General features: G+C 41.6%; 1 protein-coding gene across 1 annotated transcript in view; it reads right to left on the bottom strand.

The window, feature by feature from the left end:
- GLI2 (GLI family zinc finger 2) overlaps positions 1-18,319 on the bottom strand; it is a 126,032-nt gene extending 107,713 nt beyond the window's left edge. The window contains exons 1-2 of the mRNA XM_027854697.1: positions 18,205-18,319; positions 17,789-17,894 (exon numbers count right to left, since the gene is read on the bottom strand). Of these exons, the coding sequence (XP_027710498.1) occupies positions 17,789-17,894; positions 18,205-18,319 (221 nt within the window). The remainder of the gene's footprint in view (positions 1-17,788; positions 17,895-18,204) is intronic.
- Between the last annotated feature and the right edge of the window lie 361 nt (positions 18,320-18,680).

The raw sequence follows: 18,680 nt of genomic DNA, 5'->3' as shown, positions 1-18,680 counted from the left end.
TCCAACTTATCTGACCCCTCCTCAGTCTCTTTTGTTAGATCATCATATATCCCTTGCCCTATTGTGAATGGCAAAAAAGCATTTCTTAAGGCTCTACTATGGGCCAAGTGCTGGTGATACAAATAGAAAAACAAGATAGTACCTGCTCTCAAGAAGCTTATTCTCTAGTCGTGAGAGACAACACATATTAGGAAAGTTCCACATCAGGACAAATGGAAAGACCCACAAGTCCTAAGGATATATAGCCTCAGCTTCTGGAGGGGATAACATTAGTTACGGTAAATGGTAAAGCATTATCAACCCTAGGACACAGTGGCAGGGAAGATGGCAAGGTCCAACAGTCCTCCATCGTGCTGGAAGGATTATAGTCAATGACTATCTGCTCACATAAGTGGTATGAGCCATGCTCCATGAGCACCGCTGGAGGGGCCAAGCCTGTAACCACTGGGAAGGATCCAGTGGTTGAATTCCTGCCCAAGTGGAGCAGGAATTTTAGGTTCTCTTCCTTAGGGGTGGGGATAGAAGGACTCAGTGTCAAGGCAAGAGGGAGAAAAGAAGAGGGGGATTAGCAAGAAGGTTGGGGGAGAAGTGTACCCTACTGTTCTTGCTCCACAAGGCCCCCTGTTTCCCTGATCGGGTCTGAGCAGCCAGGGTGAGGGAGAAGAGATTGTTCTTTCTACCCCTTCTAGGGACTGGTTTCTCCTGGAAATCTCAACTGTTAGTATAAGTTTATTGTTGTCGTTTCACCTGAATTTCATTCTCTTAGTACCGCTAATTCATCATGTACAAGATGGACCTCTTTATTTCACCACCACCATCCCAAACTCGTCCTCCTCCAAACTTTCTTGTTTCTGTTAAGTACAGCATCATGAGATCATAGGATCCTAGTCAACCAACTTTAATACCTTAAGACTCTAAATCCTTGACTCCATCCTCAACTCTTCCCTCTCCCTCAGCCTCTATGTCCAATGAGCTGCCCAGTCTTGTTGATCCTATGTCCACAATATCTCTTCAGTGTGTCCCTTCTCTGTTCTCACAGTTGTTATCCCAGTACAAATCATCATCACCTCACACCTCAACTACTGTAACAGCCTTCCAAATGATCTTCTTAGGTCACAATCCATACTCCATATAGCTGCCCAAATAACCTGACCACATTGACCCTCATAGAAGCAGCAGCTATTAGAAGTTGCAAAAGGCCTCCAAAGCCATCTAGTCCAGTCTTGCCAGGTTACAAATGAGGAAACTGAGGCCCACAGGGGTTAAGTCACACAAATATTAAGTGGCAGAGATAAGACCGGAATCCAGGTCCTCTGATTCCAAATCCAGTGTTCTTTTCCCTAAACCACATGCTTCCTCTAGGCCTCCAGGATAAAAACCAAACTCCATAGCCTAGCACTTAAAGCCTTCTATTAATCTGGTTTTAGTCTACCTTTACAACTTTATTTCATATTATTTTCCTTCATTAATTTTACATACCCATCAAAATGGACTATTCACTGTCCTCTGACCTCAGCATGAAATCTGCCTCTGTGCCTTCACAGAGCCCACCCCCCTCCTGTACCTGGAATGCTGCCTCCTCACCTTCAAATCTCAGTCTGATCTTCCTCAAGCATTCAACTCAGTTGTCACTTCCTATGGGAAGTCTTTCCCTCCCCCATCCCATTGTTAGTAATATCTTCCACCTAAAATTTCCTTGTACTTATTACTCTATTGTGTCTCATGACAGAATGAAGGTCCTTAGAGGCAGGGACTGTTTTGTCTCATCAGTGTGTCCCCAGTGCCTAGCACAGTGTTTCAAGCAGAGCAGACATTAGAAAAATGTATACTGAAATGGGGGGGGGCATGGTATTCAATCGAAAATTATTAATTATGTGTTGATTCTTAAATTCTGGACTTTCTGCCTCTCAAAAGTCCTAATAGATCTGGAGGGGTGACCTGCCCTGTTTTGGACCTCAAGGCCTTCAGATGCTACTTGGATGAAAATTATAGATATTATGTTTCAGGCATAAATAATACACAATAAAATGGGGAAATTTTTTGAAATTCCTTAGAAGAAAAATACTATGTCAAGAATTAGACAAGGTCCTTTTTCCTAGATAACAGGAAGAGAAAGGACATTCCAGGAAAGCTGACAGTCTCACCCCAAGGATGGAGCCTGGCTATAGAGAAACCTCTCATCTGGTTGGTGTGTCATATTACCTGATAGTGAACAGTCATTTAACCATGCTGAGCCTCAGTTTCTTCATCTACAAACTGGGGATAATAATCCTTGTAGTATTTACCTTGAAGAGTTGTTTGCAAAGGTCAAATAAAATAACATAAAATTCTTAACAAACCTTAAATCCATAAATAAATGTCAGCTAGCATCATAATAATTTTTAGAAGAAGACAAAGATTGATTGTAGAATACTGATGAGCAGTGATTGGCACAGAGTAGGCACTATAAATGCATGTTGATAGATTCGTGCCATGAAACCTGCAGAGTCAGAAGATGAGGGTTCAAATCAGTCTTTTCCATCTATAAAATGAGTGGGTTGTATTAGATGTTCCCTGTTCCATCTTGAAATCCTATGACCCCTCCTTCTTTCTGGGGCTGAGGCATGGAAGCTATGACCTCATGAAGTCAGGCCATAAATTTCACTTCTTGATAAAATGCATGTGTGCCAAAGGAGGGGGAAAGGCTTCAAAAACTTTTTTTTAAAGCAAAAACCAAACAAAACCAATCCCTTAAGAGTCCTGACCCCATGTGTCAGTGCCAGGAACAAAACAAAAAAAAAGAAAAGAAAAGAAAGAGAAAAGAAAACATCCTAAGTTCTTTCTGCTCCACACGATGATTGGCTCTGGGCAGGGTTGTTAGGAGTATTGAGAACAATGCTCGTGAATCACGGGCTGAGCATCTTAATATGTTTATTAATCTCACGACTTACTGCTGGAGTCTTTATGGTACACTGACCTTGAAATGAGCTTCTTTCAAATCCCCTCAGACTAAAAAGTTTATGCGCTTAGCCCAGAGAGCTCAGAGAAACTACCTCCTTGAGGTAAGGGACACAAATGTTTGGGGTAAAATAGCTCCATTAATATGCAGTCGTTAAGGCAAGGCAGGAAATCTGGACGTTATTAATAGCTCTCTAAAGGGGAATCGGGGTAATTTGCACACCCTGACAAGGTGCAGAGTACGTGCTGATGGTAGTCTAGGTGAGGAGTCCCTTATGTCCACCAGCTGGAGTGCTGACAGCTCTCTTTAAACTGCCTGGGCTACTTTTCCATAGATTACATTTATAGCTTAGACTCACAACCATCTGTCCTTAGCAGGAATCCCTTCCCCCAAGTTCTCTTTGTCACAGTGGGATTGTGGGTGGTAGAGGACAGGTAGAAACAGGGAAGAGACCCAGGAAGTCGACAGGAGGAAGAGACAATTTAACCCCTGATTTGCTTAGATGATTAGGTAGTGCAGTGGAAAGAGTGCCAGGCGTGGTGTCAGGAAGATTCCTCTCGAGTTCAAATCTAGCCTTAGACACTTACTAGCTGTGTAACCCTGGACAAGTCACTTAACCCTCTTGTCCTCAGTTTCCTCATCTGTAAAATGAGCCAGAGAAGGAAATGGCAAACTACTCCACTATCTTTGCCAAGAAAACCCCAAATGGAGTCATGAAGAGTCAGACACAACTGAATTTACTTAGATAATATAAGGAATGTCTGTTCACCCATAGATCCGTCCCCAGCCCCTCTAAAGCCTGGGAATGGGAATAAATTTCAAGAGAAACTAGATAACTACATCTGTTGTAATGGAAAGTACACTGGATTTGGAGTCAGGGGATGTGGGTTCAAATCCTGATTCTGCTTACTGCCTGTGTGATTTTCAAGACCTCAATTTTCTCCTGTTTATTATTATTCTTAATAATAATGGTAATAATAATAGCTAGCATTTATATAGTATTTTAAAACTTGCACAACACTTTGCAAATATGATCCCATTTTATCCTCATAGCAAACCTGGGAGGTAAGTTCTATTATTATCCCTGTTTTCAGGTGATGAAATTGAGGTAGACAAAGGTTAAGTGACTTGCCCGATGTCATACAACCAGTAAGCAAGCACCTGAGTCTGAATTTGAATTGAAGTCTTCCCAACTCCAGGTCCAGCTCTCTCTCTACTTCACCATCTACCTGTTTAAATGAGAAGGTGATCTCTAAAGTTCATTCCAGATCTAAATGCAATGATTCTTGAATTAAGTAAAACCAGTGAGTTTGGTGAATAATAATGCCATCCTTTGAAAATGATGTCAGGCAGAACAAAGAGATTCTGCCTCTGATTCACTGTGTAATCTCGGGCAAGTCTCCTTACTTTACGGGCTTCAGTTTACTCCTCTGAAGATGACTGGGACAGATCTCTAAATTCCTGCTAGGATCCAAATTCTATGAATCTGGTGGAACACAGGTCAGGAAGAGGAACAGGAATACAAGGTAGACAGAAAGGCCTGCCAATGGGAGGCTTCAGATATCAGAGTACCAGAAAGTGATTAAGAAATGAACTTGTTGCTGAGTCAGGAACATATGATATACTTCATACCAAGGCAACCTGGAGACCCTTGTTACCATTTTAGATATGGGGAACTAGATTTAGGAACTCACGAACTTATCAGGGTTGATTATCGTGCTTTAATAAATCAATTGTATGTGTATTGGGGTCTACTCAGAGTTCACTATTGTGCTAGGTGGTGTTCCTGCAGCTTCATTACTGGCAATAAAACAATACTGTCTGAATCAGTCCCAAACTATTACTGAAGGACTAATGACAAAGGAAAGGGAAATTATGAGGCCAGACCTGGTTGGAAAAAGGAGTAATGGGACAGCAGGTGAGAGCAAATACTGACACCTATAATATCTGTGCCCAATTCTTTGAAAGGGCCTGACCAGTGCACTCTAAGGAAAGGACTAGCTCAAGGTTGCTACTCATCTCCTTCCTTCAAAGCAACTTTTTTAGGAGTATGGAGTATTGGTTGGTTCCATTTCTGGGGGAAGCTCTCCTCTTCTTAGATCATCAGTATGTCAGGATTGGGTAACACATTTATTGAAAAAGACAAGGGCAATAACCAAGGCTTGGTAATGACAATTCCAGCAGGCCACACAGATATCTCACCATCATACTTCAACCTACACACACACACACACACACACACACAGGGGTAAAGGGGGGGAGAGGGAGAGAGACAGAAAGAGTGTGTGTGAGAGAGAGAGACAGAGAGACAGAGAGAGAAGGAGGGAGGGAGGGGAAAAAGGAGACAGGGAAAGGGGGAGACAGACAGACAGAGACAGAGAGAGAAAGAGGGAGAGGGGTGGGGAGAGTGAGGGAGTGGGAGATGGAGAAGAAGAGAGAGAACAGATACCTTTAAGAGTTGCTAGGGAGAGAAGTCTAATCCCTCAGACCCACTTAACCTTTAGAACTTTGGAAGACACTTATAACCAGTTTGTTCACATTGTGCTGCTGAGGATATGCACCCTCAGCACTAAAAGAGGACTTGATTCTTTGAAGGGATAAGGCTCAGGTTATTTCCAGGTTTAGGACTGAACAACAAAGCCATATTTTGTTGGAAACCTTTTCTTATCCTTCTCCAAACCTGGAAGCAATTCTCTTTCAGCATCTCCAGATGTGCAGGAAGGAAAGCTGCAAGTCCCATTATGAGACACATAGTGGAGATATAAAAGGGTGGGTCAAACAGTCAGCCTGAAGATCCTTGTTAGCTGTTGTCTCCATTGTAGGTGTGCGGAGGACAAAAATAGATTTTGAAACCCATGAAGTTGTCAACGTTCGTAATTATCCATCAGTTGATCAACTGATATGTATATGTGTTAGAGTCTGCTGTGTTCAGCACTATACCAGGTGGTGTTCCTGCTTTATCATTACTGGTAACAAAATAACCAAGTTGGTTTAGATATGGTGCCAAACTGTTTGTGTTAGATCAGAGGCTCTCTATTCCTTGGGTCTTACAAGCCGGGGAGGTATAAAAGCGGAAAGGAGAAATAGAAGCACATAGGACTCAAGGCTCCTTTTTCTTGTCTAAATGAGAAATCCCAGTGGCAGCTAGGCGGCATAGTGGATAGAATGCCTGGCTTGGAGTCAGGAAGACTCATCTTCCTGAGTTCAAATCTGGTCTCAGATACTTACTAGCTGGGTGACCCTGGGCAAGTCACTTAACCCTGCTTGCCTCAGTTTCCTCATCTATAAAATGAGCTGGAGAAAGAAATAGAAAACCTCTGTGGTATCCTTGCCAAGTATACCCCAAATGGAGTCATGAAGAGGCAGACATGACTAAATGACTAAACAAGGAGAAATCTTACTTCTATAAGAAAGGTATTGAACAGAAGCTACCTTCTTGATGAGGAATAAGAAGGTAGGTGGTAGTGACAACCCACAGAAAAGACCATAGGTGTCCCTTTGGTAGGTTGACAATGATTTCAAAACTGAAAAATACCCCCAACAGGAAGTTTTGTTTGCTTTGATCACAAAAGGTCCCTGCAATGCCAGACTCTTTTGGATCTGAGGAATTTTATTTCCTTGTTTCTGATCTGCTCTGAAAGGTTGCTGATCTTGCTTTCAGTGCAAAAAATCATATCAATCTCAGCTTCATCTTAGACTAAAATCCCTATGAGGGAAGGGGCTGGATTGTCCATAGCTCAGTGCCATATTAGTTCTCACCATACCACTGTACTAAGGAGAGCTAAGCATAGTCAATAAATCAGGCAATCGATTCCTAAAGCTTCTCCTAGGAACTGATTGGTGAAGATGAAAAGGATAGTTATTGAGCATCTAACCACATAAAGATAAATTGCTTTACCTATCCTTCTATGGGGGCTGCAGATAAAGATCCCAAGCATAAATCATTAATATGTCATAGCTGATGCACCACTCAGTACTCATTCAGCTGTTTGTTTTATTCATCTATTCGTACCAAAAAGAAAAAAAAAAGTACATTAAATCCCTTCTCTGCAGAGCACTGGGGAATACACAGAAGTATAAGACATAGACCCTATCCTTAAAAAGTCTGTAAGCTAGTAAGGGAGATAAGGTGAACAAAAATAAAGATAATACAAAATAGATTGTGATGAGATTTCTTATGTGTCAAATATAAGGGGGCTAGAATCAATGGCTACTAAGATTCTTCCAGCCAGCTCTAAATCTGTGATCCTAAGAGTAGGACTCATATCTCCTCTACATTCTATACAGAATAGATAAATGACAAATAAAAACAAAATTCTATCCATTCTTCATGAGTCTTTCCCTAGCCATCGTGATCCATTGAGATATTGCCATCACTGAACTTCTATCACATGTAGCCTCCTGTGTACTATGTAGTTGCCAATTGTATGTAACCATTTTGTATTGTTCTCTAATTATTTCATGTTTGTTCTTTTTATTTCTCCCTCTCCCCTCAGAAGTTCTTAAAGTGAGAGACTATATGCTAGTGTACAAAGAATATACACAGCTAGGTGGTGTAATAGATAGGGGACTTAAGAGTCAGGAAGACTTGAGTACAAATGTGGTACCAAATACTTACTAGCCATGTGACTTTGGGCAAGTCATTTAACCTCACTCAGCCTCAGTTTCCACATCTGCAAAATGGGGATAATAATAACACCTATCTTCCAGGGTTGTTTCTTAAAATGCTCACAACATTTTGCCTGCACCTCTTCCTTACACTTGTATCACTCTCTCTTTATGGTGGTTCTTTATCTCTCCTCCCACCCCTGCCCCCACCCCACCCCAATAAGTTGTAAGCACCTTAAGAGCAGGGTTTATATCATGCCTGTCTTTCCAACTGGGACTCTGCTTGGTCTGAACTTCACAGTATCAAGATGCCCCTCCCAGGATAAGCTGATAACCAGAAGTCTCCTCATCACGATCTTTTTAACTCAGTCTCAGATATACTCACCTTCCCAGCTGCCTCAGCATCCTCTCCCTTCCAACTGGAAGACTAGAGAGTGCAATACTAAATGTCAGCCAAAGCCTTACTTATAGAGGGCAGAATCTGGGTTTTGCAGTTCACTCTACTTTCCATCTGTAGCTCTGCTTGGTCTGAACTCCACAGAAGCCCCCGGTACCATCCCTCCACCCCCATCTTCCTTCGATGTTTTGCCCCTCCTTCCACATTAGACTTTAAGGTCTTTGAGGGCAGGGACTGTCTTCTGCCTCTTTTTGTATCCCCAGTGCTTAGCACAGACATAGTAGGCACTTAATACATGCTTACTGATTGATTTATTGATTGATCCCAACTGGCAACATACATGCCATTAGTCCTCATCTATTCAATTCCAACTTATATTTTCAAAAGCACGTAAGGTGGGGAGTCAGGAGGCAAGGCAGGAGGAAAACAAGTCTGGATAAAAGCTTCCAACTGCCTTTCACCAGGAGCAATGCAATGGAAAGGCAAAATTTAGTAACATACACACTGAACTTCCTTTTCCATTCCCTATTTGCTCTGCCTCCAGATATAGATATTCTGTGTCTGAAGCAAAGTAGTAGAGAGCCATCAATCAGAAGCTGCCATTAAAAAAAATCCTTTAGAAAGGCAGATAAAGGCACATACACACACACACACACGCACATGTACATGCACACACTTATTTAACATGTTGGTTTAGAGACAGTACTGGCTTAGTGTTTTTTCTATCTCCAAAGATTTCCTGGGCTAGATAATTCCTTTTTTCTACTCAATGTCTCCCAGATATGTGAGATATGTGTTTCTGCTCCACTAACCATGATGAAAACTGGTGAATGAGAGGGTTTGAAAATGTTGTGTATATTCCTGCTTCTCCTTAGATCATCCCTCACTATCTCCACCATCAACTGGCATGCCCTTCATCCCATCTCTTCTTATCCTTCAGTACCTTACTCAAGTCTTACCTTGTCTCTGAAACTTTCTCAGACTTCCCTAACCCTTCAATGATATAGCTTCCTTCTCTAACTCCTGGAGCACTTATTATTTGTATTATTTATTTATATTGAGTGTATTTTATCATCTCTATCTGGAGAGAAATTTAGAGGGCTTAGTTCAACATTCAACTGAGTGTTTCCTCAACAACTGAGAAAAATAAGTCCAGGAGAAGAAAATGTCAAACCCAGGATTTGAGCTGAGGTCTTCTCATTCCAATGTAGTTCTGTTCCCTCTATACATACATATATGCATGCATACACTTACACATGCATACATGCACTTATGCATGCATACATGCACTTATGCATGCATTCATGCACATGTGAGGGGCAATGGGGAATAGTAGATGGAAAGCTGGCCTTGGAACCAGGACATGACCTGGGTTTGAGTTCTGCTTCCTATGTCCCAGGCCTTTGTTCATGTTGGCCTCTCAAAGGAATTGTAATTTTTCCTCCTCTCTAATCATGTTCATATAATTTAGGATGTAGGTTAATGGCCATTTCTTTCAGTAGAGGAAATATATATAGAAAAAATAGACAGATGGATAGAATGTGGGATACAGGGGCAACTAGGTGGTGCAGTGGACAGAGCGCTAAGACCCGAATTCAAATCCAGCCTCAGACATACTAGCTGTGTGACCCTGGGCAAGTCACTTAACTCTGTTTGCCCGAATTTCCTCATCTGTAAAATGAGCTGGAGAGGGAAATGGCAAACCACTCTAGTATCTCTGCCAAGAAAACCTCAAATGGGGTCACGAAGAGTTGGACATGACTGAAATGACTAAACAACAAAAAAGTAGACACAAAATGTGTGATGCTCTAACAAAGGTAGTTAGTAAGGACCCGAGAAGAAGGTAATGACTAACAAAAGATGAGTGCACATGTGTTTGGCATGGGGAAGAGGGGAGTCCTGGATCTGTGGTCTCATTGGGGCAGGGAACTCCTAGCAAAGAAATTCCCACCAATGAAGATTGATAAATGCTCTGCAATTTATGAGTCTTAGAGGACACACTCTAATACTCAAATGGATCTCTGATCTCATGTATTTAATAATTCTTTGCACGAATGCACGTTACAACTCATCCTCACCTGCTTATCCTTCATGATTTTTATCTATTTTCTCATAGATTCACTGTAGGGTGCCCACTCCCCATACTGGGGTCCGTCATTAATTCCTCCAATATCACAAGGCTATCAGTAGAGTACTCCAGCTCTTTACCTGTTAATATCCTGGTCCTCATGAAACCAAGAGAACACACTAATTAAAAAAAAAACTACTCTGAAAACCATCAAAATTGCTTGTGGAACTGAGTATTAAAGTATGCTAAGCTCACTGGAGGAGGTCAGGTGGTACCACAGAAGGAGGACTAGATTTAAGTTAGATGGTTTAGGTTCAAATCCTGACTCTGCAACTTAAATGCCCTTCAGCAAATTATAACCCCTCTGAGCCTCAGTTTTCTTATCTGTAAAAAGAGTGTGTTGGACTAGAAGATTTCTAATTCTTCTTGTAGACCAAATCTATGGTCTACAAGGTATGAAACCTTATAATTTATGCACACAAATCTGGACAATACAGCAGATGTGATTTAAAGTGCTGTCCTATCATTCACTGACTGACTCTAAAATGCTTCTTGGGGATTTGTCCTTAGTACTTATTTCCTGAGCTGAGCTCCCAGGCAGATTATAGTGGAACTGAACTGGGGGGTAGGAGAGGTAGTAATGGACAGTCATCAGTCATTATTAATTTCTGGAAAATGAATTTATTCTCCTTAAAGACTATAAGTGAAAAGGTAACCAACTAGGTTTGAGCTCTAAGAATCTAGCTAGGTACCCAGGACAAAAAGAGTGTAATTCCAATAAGTATCTATCCCAAATGGAATAACCCTGAGTCAGAGAAACTCAATTCTATGAAATATTCTGGGTAGATGTCTCCAACCCCTACACTCCAAAAGTCTTGCCCCATTCACATGAGTATTCTAGATCATGAAGGTATGGAATTTATCCTGATTTAATTCCCACCAAGCCTGTCACAGAATGCCTTGTTTTCCATTCCACTCTCTCTATGAGGCCACTGATGGAGTTTAAAGGCAAGGAGAGGAGATGTAAAAGAAGAAAAGAGAAAGAGAAGAGGGGGGAGGAGAAGAAGAGAGAGAAAGGGCAGGCCCATCTGGTTAAGCTTTTTAAAAACTCGCTTTCTGGGGACAGGTTCTCTTTGAGAACAGAGACAACAGGGCTGAGGGAAAGCAAATAGGTCTAGCAAGTAACAACCTGTCCCTGCCACATCTCTGGAGGTGACTCAGGGTCAACAGAGCAAACCACCTCAAAGCCCAGCTTCAGGCTAGAAGCATTCAGGCTGGGGCTGGAGTCAGCCAGGGAAGGGCTACCAGATACCTGCATATTAAAGGGAGGGAAGCAAAGGTGGAAAATGGAGGCCACAAGAGGACACAATGTTGTTTTTTTCCAGGAGAAAAAATAAGAACCAAGGCTGTCTCAGCATGAAACAGAGCTAAAAACCTGCTTAGCTGTCAATTAACCAAGAGCCAAGGACTGATCTTCTCAGAGGGTCTGAGTCAGGAGCCCAGGACTTACAAACTAGGCCACTGGACAGCAACTGTCCTATCAGCAGCAGGGATGGAGAGGCAAACACTCTCATTCTGTGACACCCCAACGATCTCTCAGAAAGGAAGTGCGGTCATGTCACTTGGAGCAATCAGAAAACCAACCTTTGACATGAAACAGCAGGCAGATAATAAGACTCTGGGGCTGACGACAAATGAGACGGCATTTAATTTGCTGTGCAATGTTCATGTAATTAGATACATTTGGTACAGACAAGGAAGGAGATAGCTAAAATATGGGCTTGATAAATTGGGGCTCCATCAAGCTCTGATCACATTAATCATAAAGCCAAAGCTCAGTAACTCCATTTTTTTCCCCAATCCTGAGCACTGCCATCTTTTCAGGAGTGTGTATATATGTGTGTAGGTGTGTAGGGGTGTGTGTGTATGTGTGTGTGTGCGTGCATGCACTCGCACATGTGTGTATTATGCTATATTTTCTTTTAACTAAAGCAGGCACTGTAGGACACTGTCAAACACTTGTGTCTCCCTTTGGCACATGGATGTTACAAGCTCACTGAGAAAAGGCAAATTCTGACTGAAAGCATGCATTTTGGCAGCGATGCTATGACTTGGGGAGAATTTAGGTTTTTACAAATGCCCATACATTTTAACAACAATTCACTACAATGCTACATTTTTTTTGGGTGGGGAGGTCCAGTCCTTTAGTGTGGTAAATTCCCAGTATGGAAACTCCTAGCTCCAGTACAGATTATCTATAATGTATTGTTTTAGAGAACTGTCGAGGGCACCAAGAGGTTCATGGGACCATAGATTTAAAGATGGAAGGGGCCTCAGAGGTCATTTAATTGAACCCCTCATTTTAGATGAGGAAAGTGAGTCCCAGAGAAATTAAGTGACTTGTCTAAGGTCACACAAGAAATAACTGGCAGGGCCAGGATTTGAACTAAGGAGTGAATTATGATAATAATAGCCATTATCAACAATAATACTTTAACATAGCTGCTATATGCAAAAGAAAGAAAGAGACAGAGAGAGAGAGAGAGAGAGAGAAAGAGAGACAGAGAGAGAGCATGAGTGATGTTTTCCATATTACTTTGAAATCAGTTTTCCAGTGGAGACCTATACTCTTTTCACAGGTAAGAAAAATGAGGCCAAGAAAGGCTAAGCAGAGGTAGGTGATACCAACCATTCATTAAAAAGGTACGCACTATAATTAGGGCCCTAAAGATTCTATAAGCCAACATTTTCCAGCATCTCATTCCACTGCAAAACGAGGCTTCATGAGCAAAGTGGTTCCCCTTTGCACCTTGGGGCTTGAATGAGATGGTCTGCATCCCTAGTATCTGCAACAAGCACAATCTGAGATTGTGCTGTGTTTTGAAGGAAGCAAGAAGCGTGATATAATTCAATTCAACAAGTATTCAAGCACCAACTATTTGCAGGTGCTGGGCTAGGCAGTGGAGAATATAAAGATGCAAAAACCAAATGACATAGAGTTTACCTTCAATTAAGCTTACAACCTAACAGAGAGGACAAGGTACATACACACAAACCACTGTTATACAAGACAAAATGTCAGAGTGCATAAGAGAGATCCAGAAAGAATATTATAAGAAATCTGAACAGAGAGATAATTTCCAGTGGGAAATTATTATTAAGTCATTAGGGAAAGTTTCACAAAGAAGGTAGCACCTGGGATGGGTCTTCCAACAGGCCAAAATTCTAGAATCCCAGAATACTGGAGCTAGAAGGCACCTTTCAAATCATGTCATTGAGCTGTCTCATATGACTGAGGAAGAGAAAGAAAAAGTGACTTTTCCAAGGTCAAAGACCTAGACAAGACTGGAGCTCAAGTCTTTCAAGTATAATCCACTTTCCATCAAACCATATTGCCTTTCCATACTACACTCCTCACACTCCTTATCTTTGGGAAGATGAACTCCATTCTAGTCATAGGGGACAGCATGAGCAAAGCCAAAGAGAAGGGAGTAGGAGAGGCGGGATAAGAATCAGAAATGTAAAGTAGTCTCAGTTTGGCTAAAACACAGAGTACCCAAAAGGCATGAAAGCTAGAAAGGCAAATTAGATCCAAACTATTTATGGTCTTGAATACCAGGATAGAGAGTTGAAACTGTATTTGGAAGACAATTGGGAGCCACTGATGGTTTTAGAACAAGGGAGTGATATGATCAGAGCTTTGAAATAGGAAGACTACATAGGAAAAATGATTAGAGGAGAGATGGAAGGCAGGAAATAATAAGGGCATGGACTAGGGTATCAGCAATGGAAATAGAAAGGAGATGAAGGATGCACATGATATTGTTCAGGCAGGATCATCAGATCATGGTTTCTAGGAGCAAGAAGGCATTTCTGAGATGATTTGTCAGAACAGAATTCCCAGAGGGCGCAGGTTCCTGAATTATCAGCACTGAGGTGACTCTAGGATCTGGCCCTGAACATTTCTGTCTTTGTCAAGCAAACCACTGTTGGAAGTTTCAATAAGCCAGTAACTCCTCAGATGAGTCCTTGTTTGTAACCTTCTGGGAAATCATCTCCAGAACTGAAAGTCTCTTCACATTTTCCTCAAAATTGTGTTTCCACTATTGTAAATCATTTCCTTACATATTTACTGTTGTTTAATCAAACCAGCCTTATTATTAGTCATCTATGGCATTTCATCTCCCAATTCCACACCTTTGCACTGGCTGTGCCCCATCCCTGTAAATCATTCCCTTCTCATCATTGCCTCTTGAGAACTCAAGTTGTGTTCAAGATTCAGTTGGATACCCCTTTTACACCCACAACCTGATAGTACCTTCCCCTCAAAATTGTATTGTCTTACATTTCCCTAGGGTAGACCATAAGTTCCTTGAGGGCAGGGCTTGACTGTTGTTTTTGTTAGATCCCCAGCACCTAGCACTGTGCTTGGCAAACATTAGGCATTTAGGAGGCAGCTAGCTAGCCGTTGTTGGACTTAGAATGAGGAAGACACATTCAAATCCAGTCTCAGATCCTTGCTGTATATCTTTGGGAAAGCCACTTAGTAACATTCCTCACCCTCAGTTTTGTCATCTGTAAAATGGGGATAATAACAGTACTTACCTCCCAGGGTTGTTGCCAGGAGAAAATGATACATTTGTAAAAGCACTTTGCAAACCTTATAATACTATACAAATGCTAGCTACTCTTATTACTGTTGGCTGATTGAAGTGAGTAGTATAGTGTTCCTAAGAAATAACTAATGGTGTACTGAAGAGAACCAATCATGTTGTTCCTGGTTTTTGTTGTTATAGGTTTAGGGGGAAACAGCGGGGGTTTCTAGACTGTGACTCAGTGAAACAGAGTGGGACAGAAGGAGGTGGCTCTTATAGCTAGTGCTAAAAAAAGACCTTAGATCCATATGCACAAAATTAACCCATAACCAAGGCCTTCTCCTGCTTTTCACAGAACCTTCAGCCTGAATGCTGCCCTGTTCTGACTTCTCCTCCTCTTCAAGTATGCCTCTGATACTCATTTTCATAAGGTTTCACCAGTCTAAGGCTGATTGGTGGTAGTCACCAAGTGCTTAGCACTCAGAAAATTTGCAATTCACTCACTTTGAAAGACTTACCTCATCCCTTTTCATGTGCTAGTCAATTACAGAAGATGGGTTAACCACTTCTTGTAGGGAAGATCTTCTACATTCAGTTCAGAACTTAATCTCTCTTATTAGACAAAGGCCAGACTTCAAATGATGCAAATAATAATCCTTTATGTTCACACTGTACTTTTGGATTTCCAAAAATACTTTTCATTATCTCCTTTGATCTTAACAACACCCTTGTGAATTTGGCACTAATGTCCTCCTCTTGTGGGCATCTAGGTGGTACAGTGGATAGAGCACCTGACCTGGAGTCAGGAAAACCTCAGTTCGAATCTGACCTCAGACACTTTCTAGTTGTGTGACTCTAGGCAAGTCACTTAACCTTGTTTGCCTCAGTTCCTCATCGATGAAATGAGCTGGAGAAGGAAATGGCAAACTACTCCAACATCTTTGTCAAGAAAACTACAAATTGGGTCCAGTCAGATATGATTCAACAAGTCACTCTCTTGCAAACCCTTCTCCTAAATACAGAAAAGTTAAGTATTTTGCCTAGACACTCACAGTTAGTTTTGCAGTATGTTTGGAATGAGAACAGAGTTCTCCAGATTCTCAGACTTATGTTCATTCCCCTAGACAATGGCAATATGAATAACACATATGTTTAAAGTTAAGATTCACTAACAGTCTGTTGAACCTATGGCAAAGTGTGTGCTTTTACTCTAGTGGTTTATTTAATTGGGACTCATTAAAGATGCTTAGCATATCAAAATGGTGTTAACTGGGCCAAAGTAATAACCTATTTATGATTTTGGTCTTTTATTTCCAAGGCTCATTGTTCAGTTTTGAAATATGCTCATGAAGTGTCCAGGTTGCCCCCATCTTCAAGTCTAATGATGGTCATTAGCCAATTTCTGGACTTTAGGCACACATGCAACGCACAAAGATCCCTCTCTGCTCAGAACTCTTAGAGCATAAATATCTATTTTTCCTTCTTAAGCTCTTTGGTACAGCAAGCTCTATATTGCCAATTGTCCACTGAACTAGAAAAATATTGTTTCCAAGACGGATGTCCTGGGAGACCCAAAACTAAGCTTAAGGGACATATCTAGCATCAGTATCACAGGTATAGTAACCAAAGGATTTCTCTAAAGCAAAACTAAACAAAACAAAACACCTCCCCCTAAACCCAGATGAAGGCTCCTGTTACAGCTCTCAGGCCAGAATCCCCAATAAATGCAATCTTGCAGAATCCGGCTTAGCTGGCATGCCAAATCTGCAGAGATGATCACTTAATTACCATGTCCTTGCAGCTGATAAACCCCAACTGAGCTTTTCAAAACCGTGGGAGCAAAGAAGGGTTTAATAGACTGACTCAAAGGTCCACCCTGAAACAAAATGAATTGAGCTCACTTAACAGCCTGAGATTTTCCAGCCTTCCTGAATTAACAACTCTTGGCTAGTACCACTCTTCCTCACCATGAAAATCCTTTAGAGGCTGCCCAGGCAGATGTGAAATGAGTCCTTCACCTAGAAAAGTAACAGGCAGCTAAGTGGCTCAGGGGATAGACCACTGGGCTTGGAGTCTGGAAGATATGAGTTCAAATCCAGCCTCAGACACTTACAAGCTCTGTGGGCAAGTGGCTTAATATTGGTTTGCTACAGTTTCCCCAACTATAAAATGGGGGTTACAACTGTACTTATCTCTCAGGGTTAGAATGTTATAAGGATAAAATGAAATGATATTTATAAAATGCTTAGCATAGTACCTAGTAGGTGCTATATAAATGCCAACTAGTGGCTTATAGCAGTTCCAGAGTCATAGCACTGAACCCCATCCCCAACTAGAGACGAGGTTCTTAGTTTTTGGTCTTGAAATATGTGCCCCCCTCTCCTTGGGAGGTAAATCCTATGTATCAGGAGAAATTAGAAAACGGGCTAGTTTCTCTACAGGCATCTTATGTTTTCTAGCAGGACCTCCACAAACTAAGGGGAGACATTTAGGCCAACCTGCTCAGAGAAGGAATGAGTGTCACCACTGCAACTTTTTGTGGGGAGAAGCCAAACAGGCTGGGCAGGGAGACTCAGAACCTCTGAGTTAAGAAGTTAGGAGATAACAGGAACAGGATTGGAAAACTCTAAGCAAGGAGCGCAAACAGCCAAGGTTAGAGAAATTGCCTTGGACAGCTATACCCTTTTTCACCTTTGATTATAAAAGTGGAGAGTAAATAACATTGCCAATACATAAAACCTCATATGGCTCTGCTTAGAGAAATCTCACACTTAAAGCATTTCCATTTCACTGACAGAGAAAAAGCATTGAACCCTCTAGTGCCTAGAATGAAAAACACAAGGAAGTTTAGACACATTACAAGTAGTTGATTCATAAGAAGGCTGCTTGCTTCTCAAAAACTCAGAATACTACAAACACATATACCCACACAAATTTATAATACTAATTCAAAAAAGGCCAACAGCAGATAAAAACAAATACTTGTTTAAAATTGTTAACTTCTTGTCCCCCCTCAAAGACAGCAAAGGAGGAAGGTAGCCAAAGCTTGCCAACTCTGTCTCAATTCAGGAAATCTTAATGACAGCATAGAGAGAGATGGAGAGAATACACTGCAAATTCTGGGTGGGGAGGCTGAGGGTTGGGGGGTGGCAAGCCACCCATAGCTGAGATACAAGACTTACCCATGAATAGCATGGATAGAGTGAGGTTCGTAATGATATCTTCCCTCCTGATGTCGCATGTCAATCGGTAAAGGAGCGTGGAACGCTGGAAGTAGGTGTTGTGGCACTGTGGAAAGGGAGTGGGGGAAAGAGGAAAAGAAAAAAAAAAGGAACTTCAAAAACTCTTTTTTTCCCCCTTCCCTTTTAAAGCAATTTTCAAAGGGACTTAAAACTCCTTGAATTTCAGAGCAAGTGCAATACAGGACAAGGGGGCTTCAGGATCCCGGTGCTATCATATACCAGAGAAGTGGAATAAATAAATAATCAAAGACATCCCGAGAAATCCTACATCTTCAACATAAAAGATCTCCAACCATGTTTCTGACAAAGACAAGCAGCTAAGCGCTCTTTGAACTTGGAGAGATTATAGGAAGTACCATGGAACACTAGACTGCCTTCGCAAATCAGAGCTGACAGATTCCCATTTCTGGGGACCTCCAACCCAAGCTGGCCTTGGCTGGGAGCAGCTTCGGCAGCACCCTTCTCCAGCATCCATACACAGTAGAGCGATTAGGCTGGAAATATTTACCTAAGACGATCTGTAATATCAAGCCGCTTGCGCATAAATGGCATACCCATTAGCAGCCGCCAAAAAACCGTCTGTGGCTTGGCTTCTGAGAAAGGCTCCTAAATTGCTCCTGCTTGTCAGCATTCGCAGCTCTATTTCTTATTCATCTGAGGAGCTCTCTTCATCTTTGATGGAGAGATAAAGTGGTCTCCAAAGGCCCAGGACACCTACGTTGACTTATGAATTCTGTGAGTTTTAATATTTATTACTGACCCAACATGAGATGTTGGGAACCTGTTGGAGGAAAATGCTAACAGGCTAAGGTGATATTCCGAAGGTTATTCT

This window comes from Vombatus ursinus, unplaced genomic scaffold (genome assembly GCF_900497805.2).
Source record: "Vombatus ursinus unplaced genomic scaffold, bare-nosed wombat genome assembly UNPS02010548.1, whole genome shotgun sequence".
Lineage (NCBI taxonomy): Eukaryota > Metazoa > Chordata > Mammalia > Diprotodontia > Vombatidae > Vombatus > Vombatus ursinus.
This window is presented reverse-complemented; position numbering and strand designations above follow the sequence as displayed.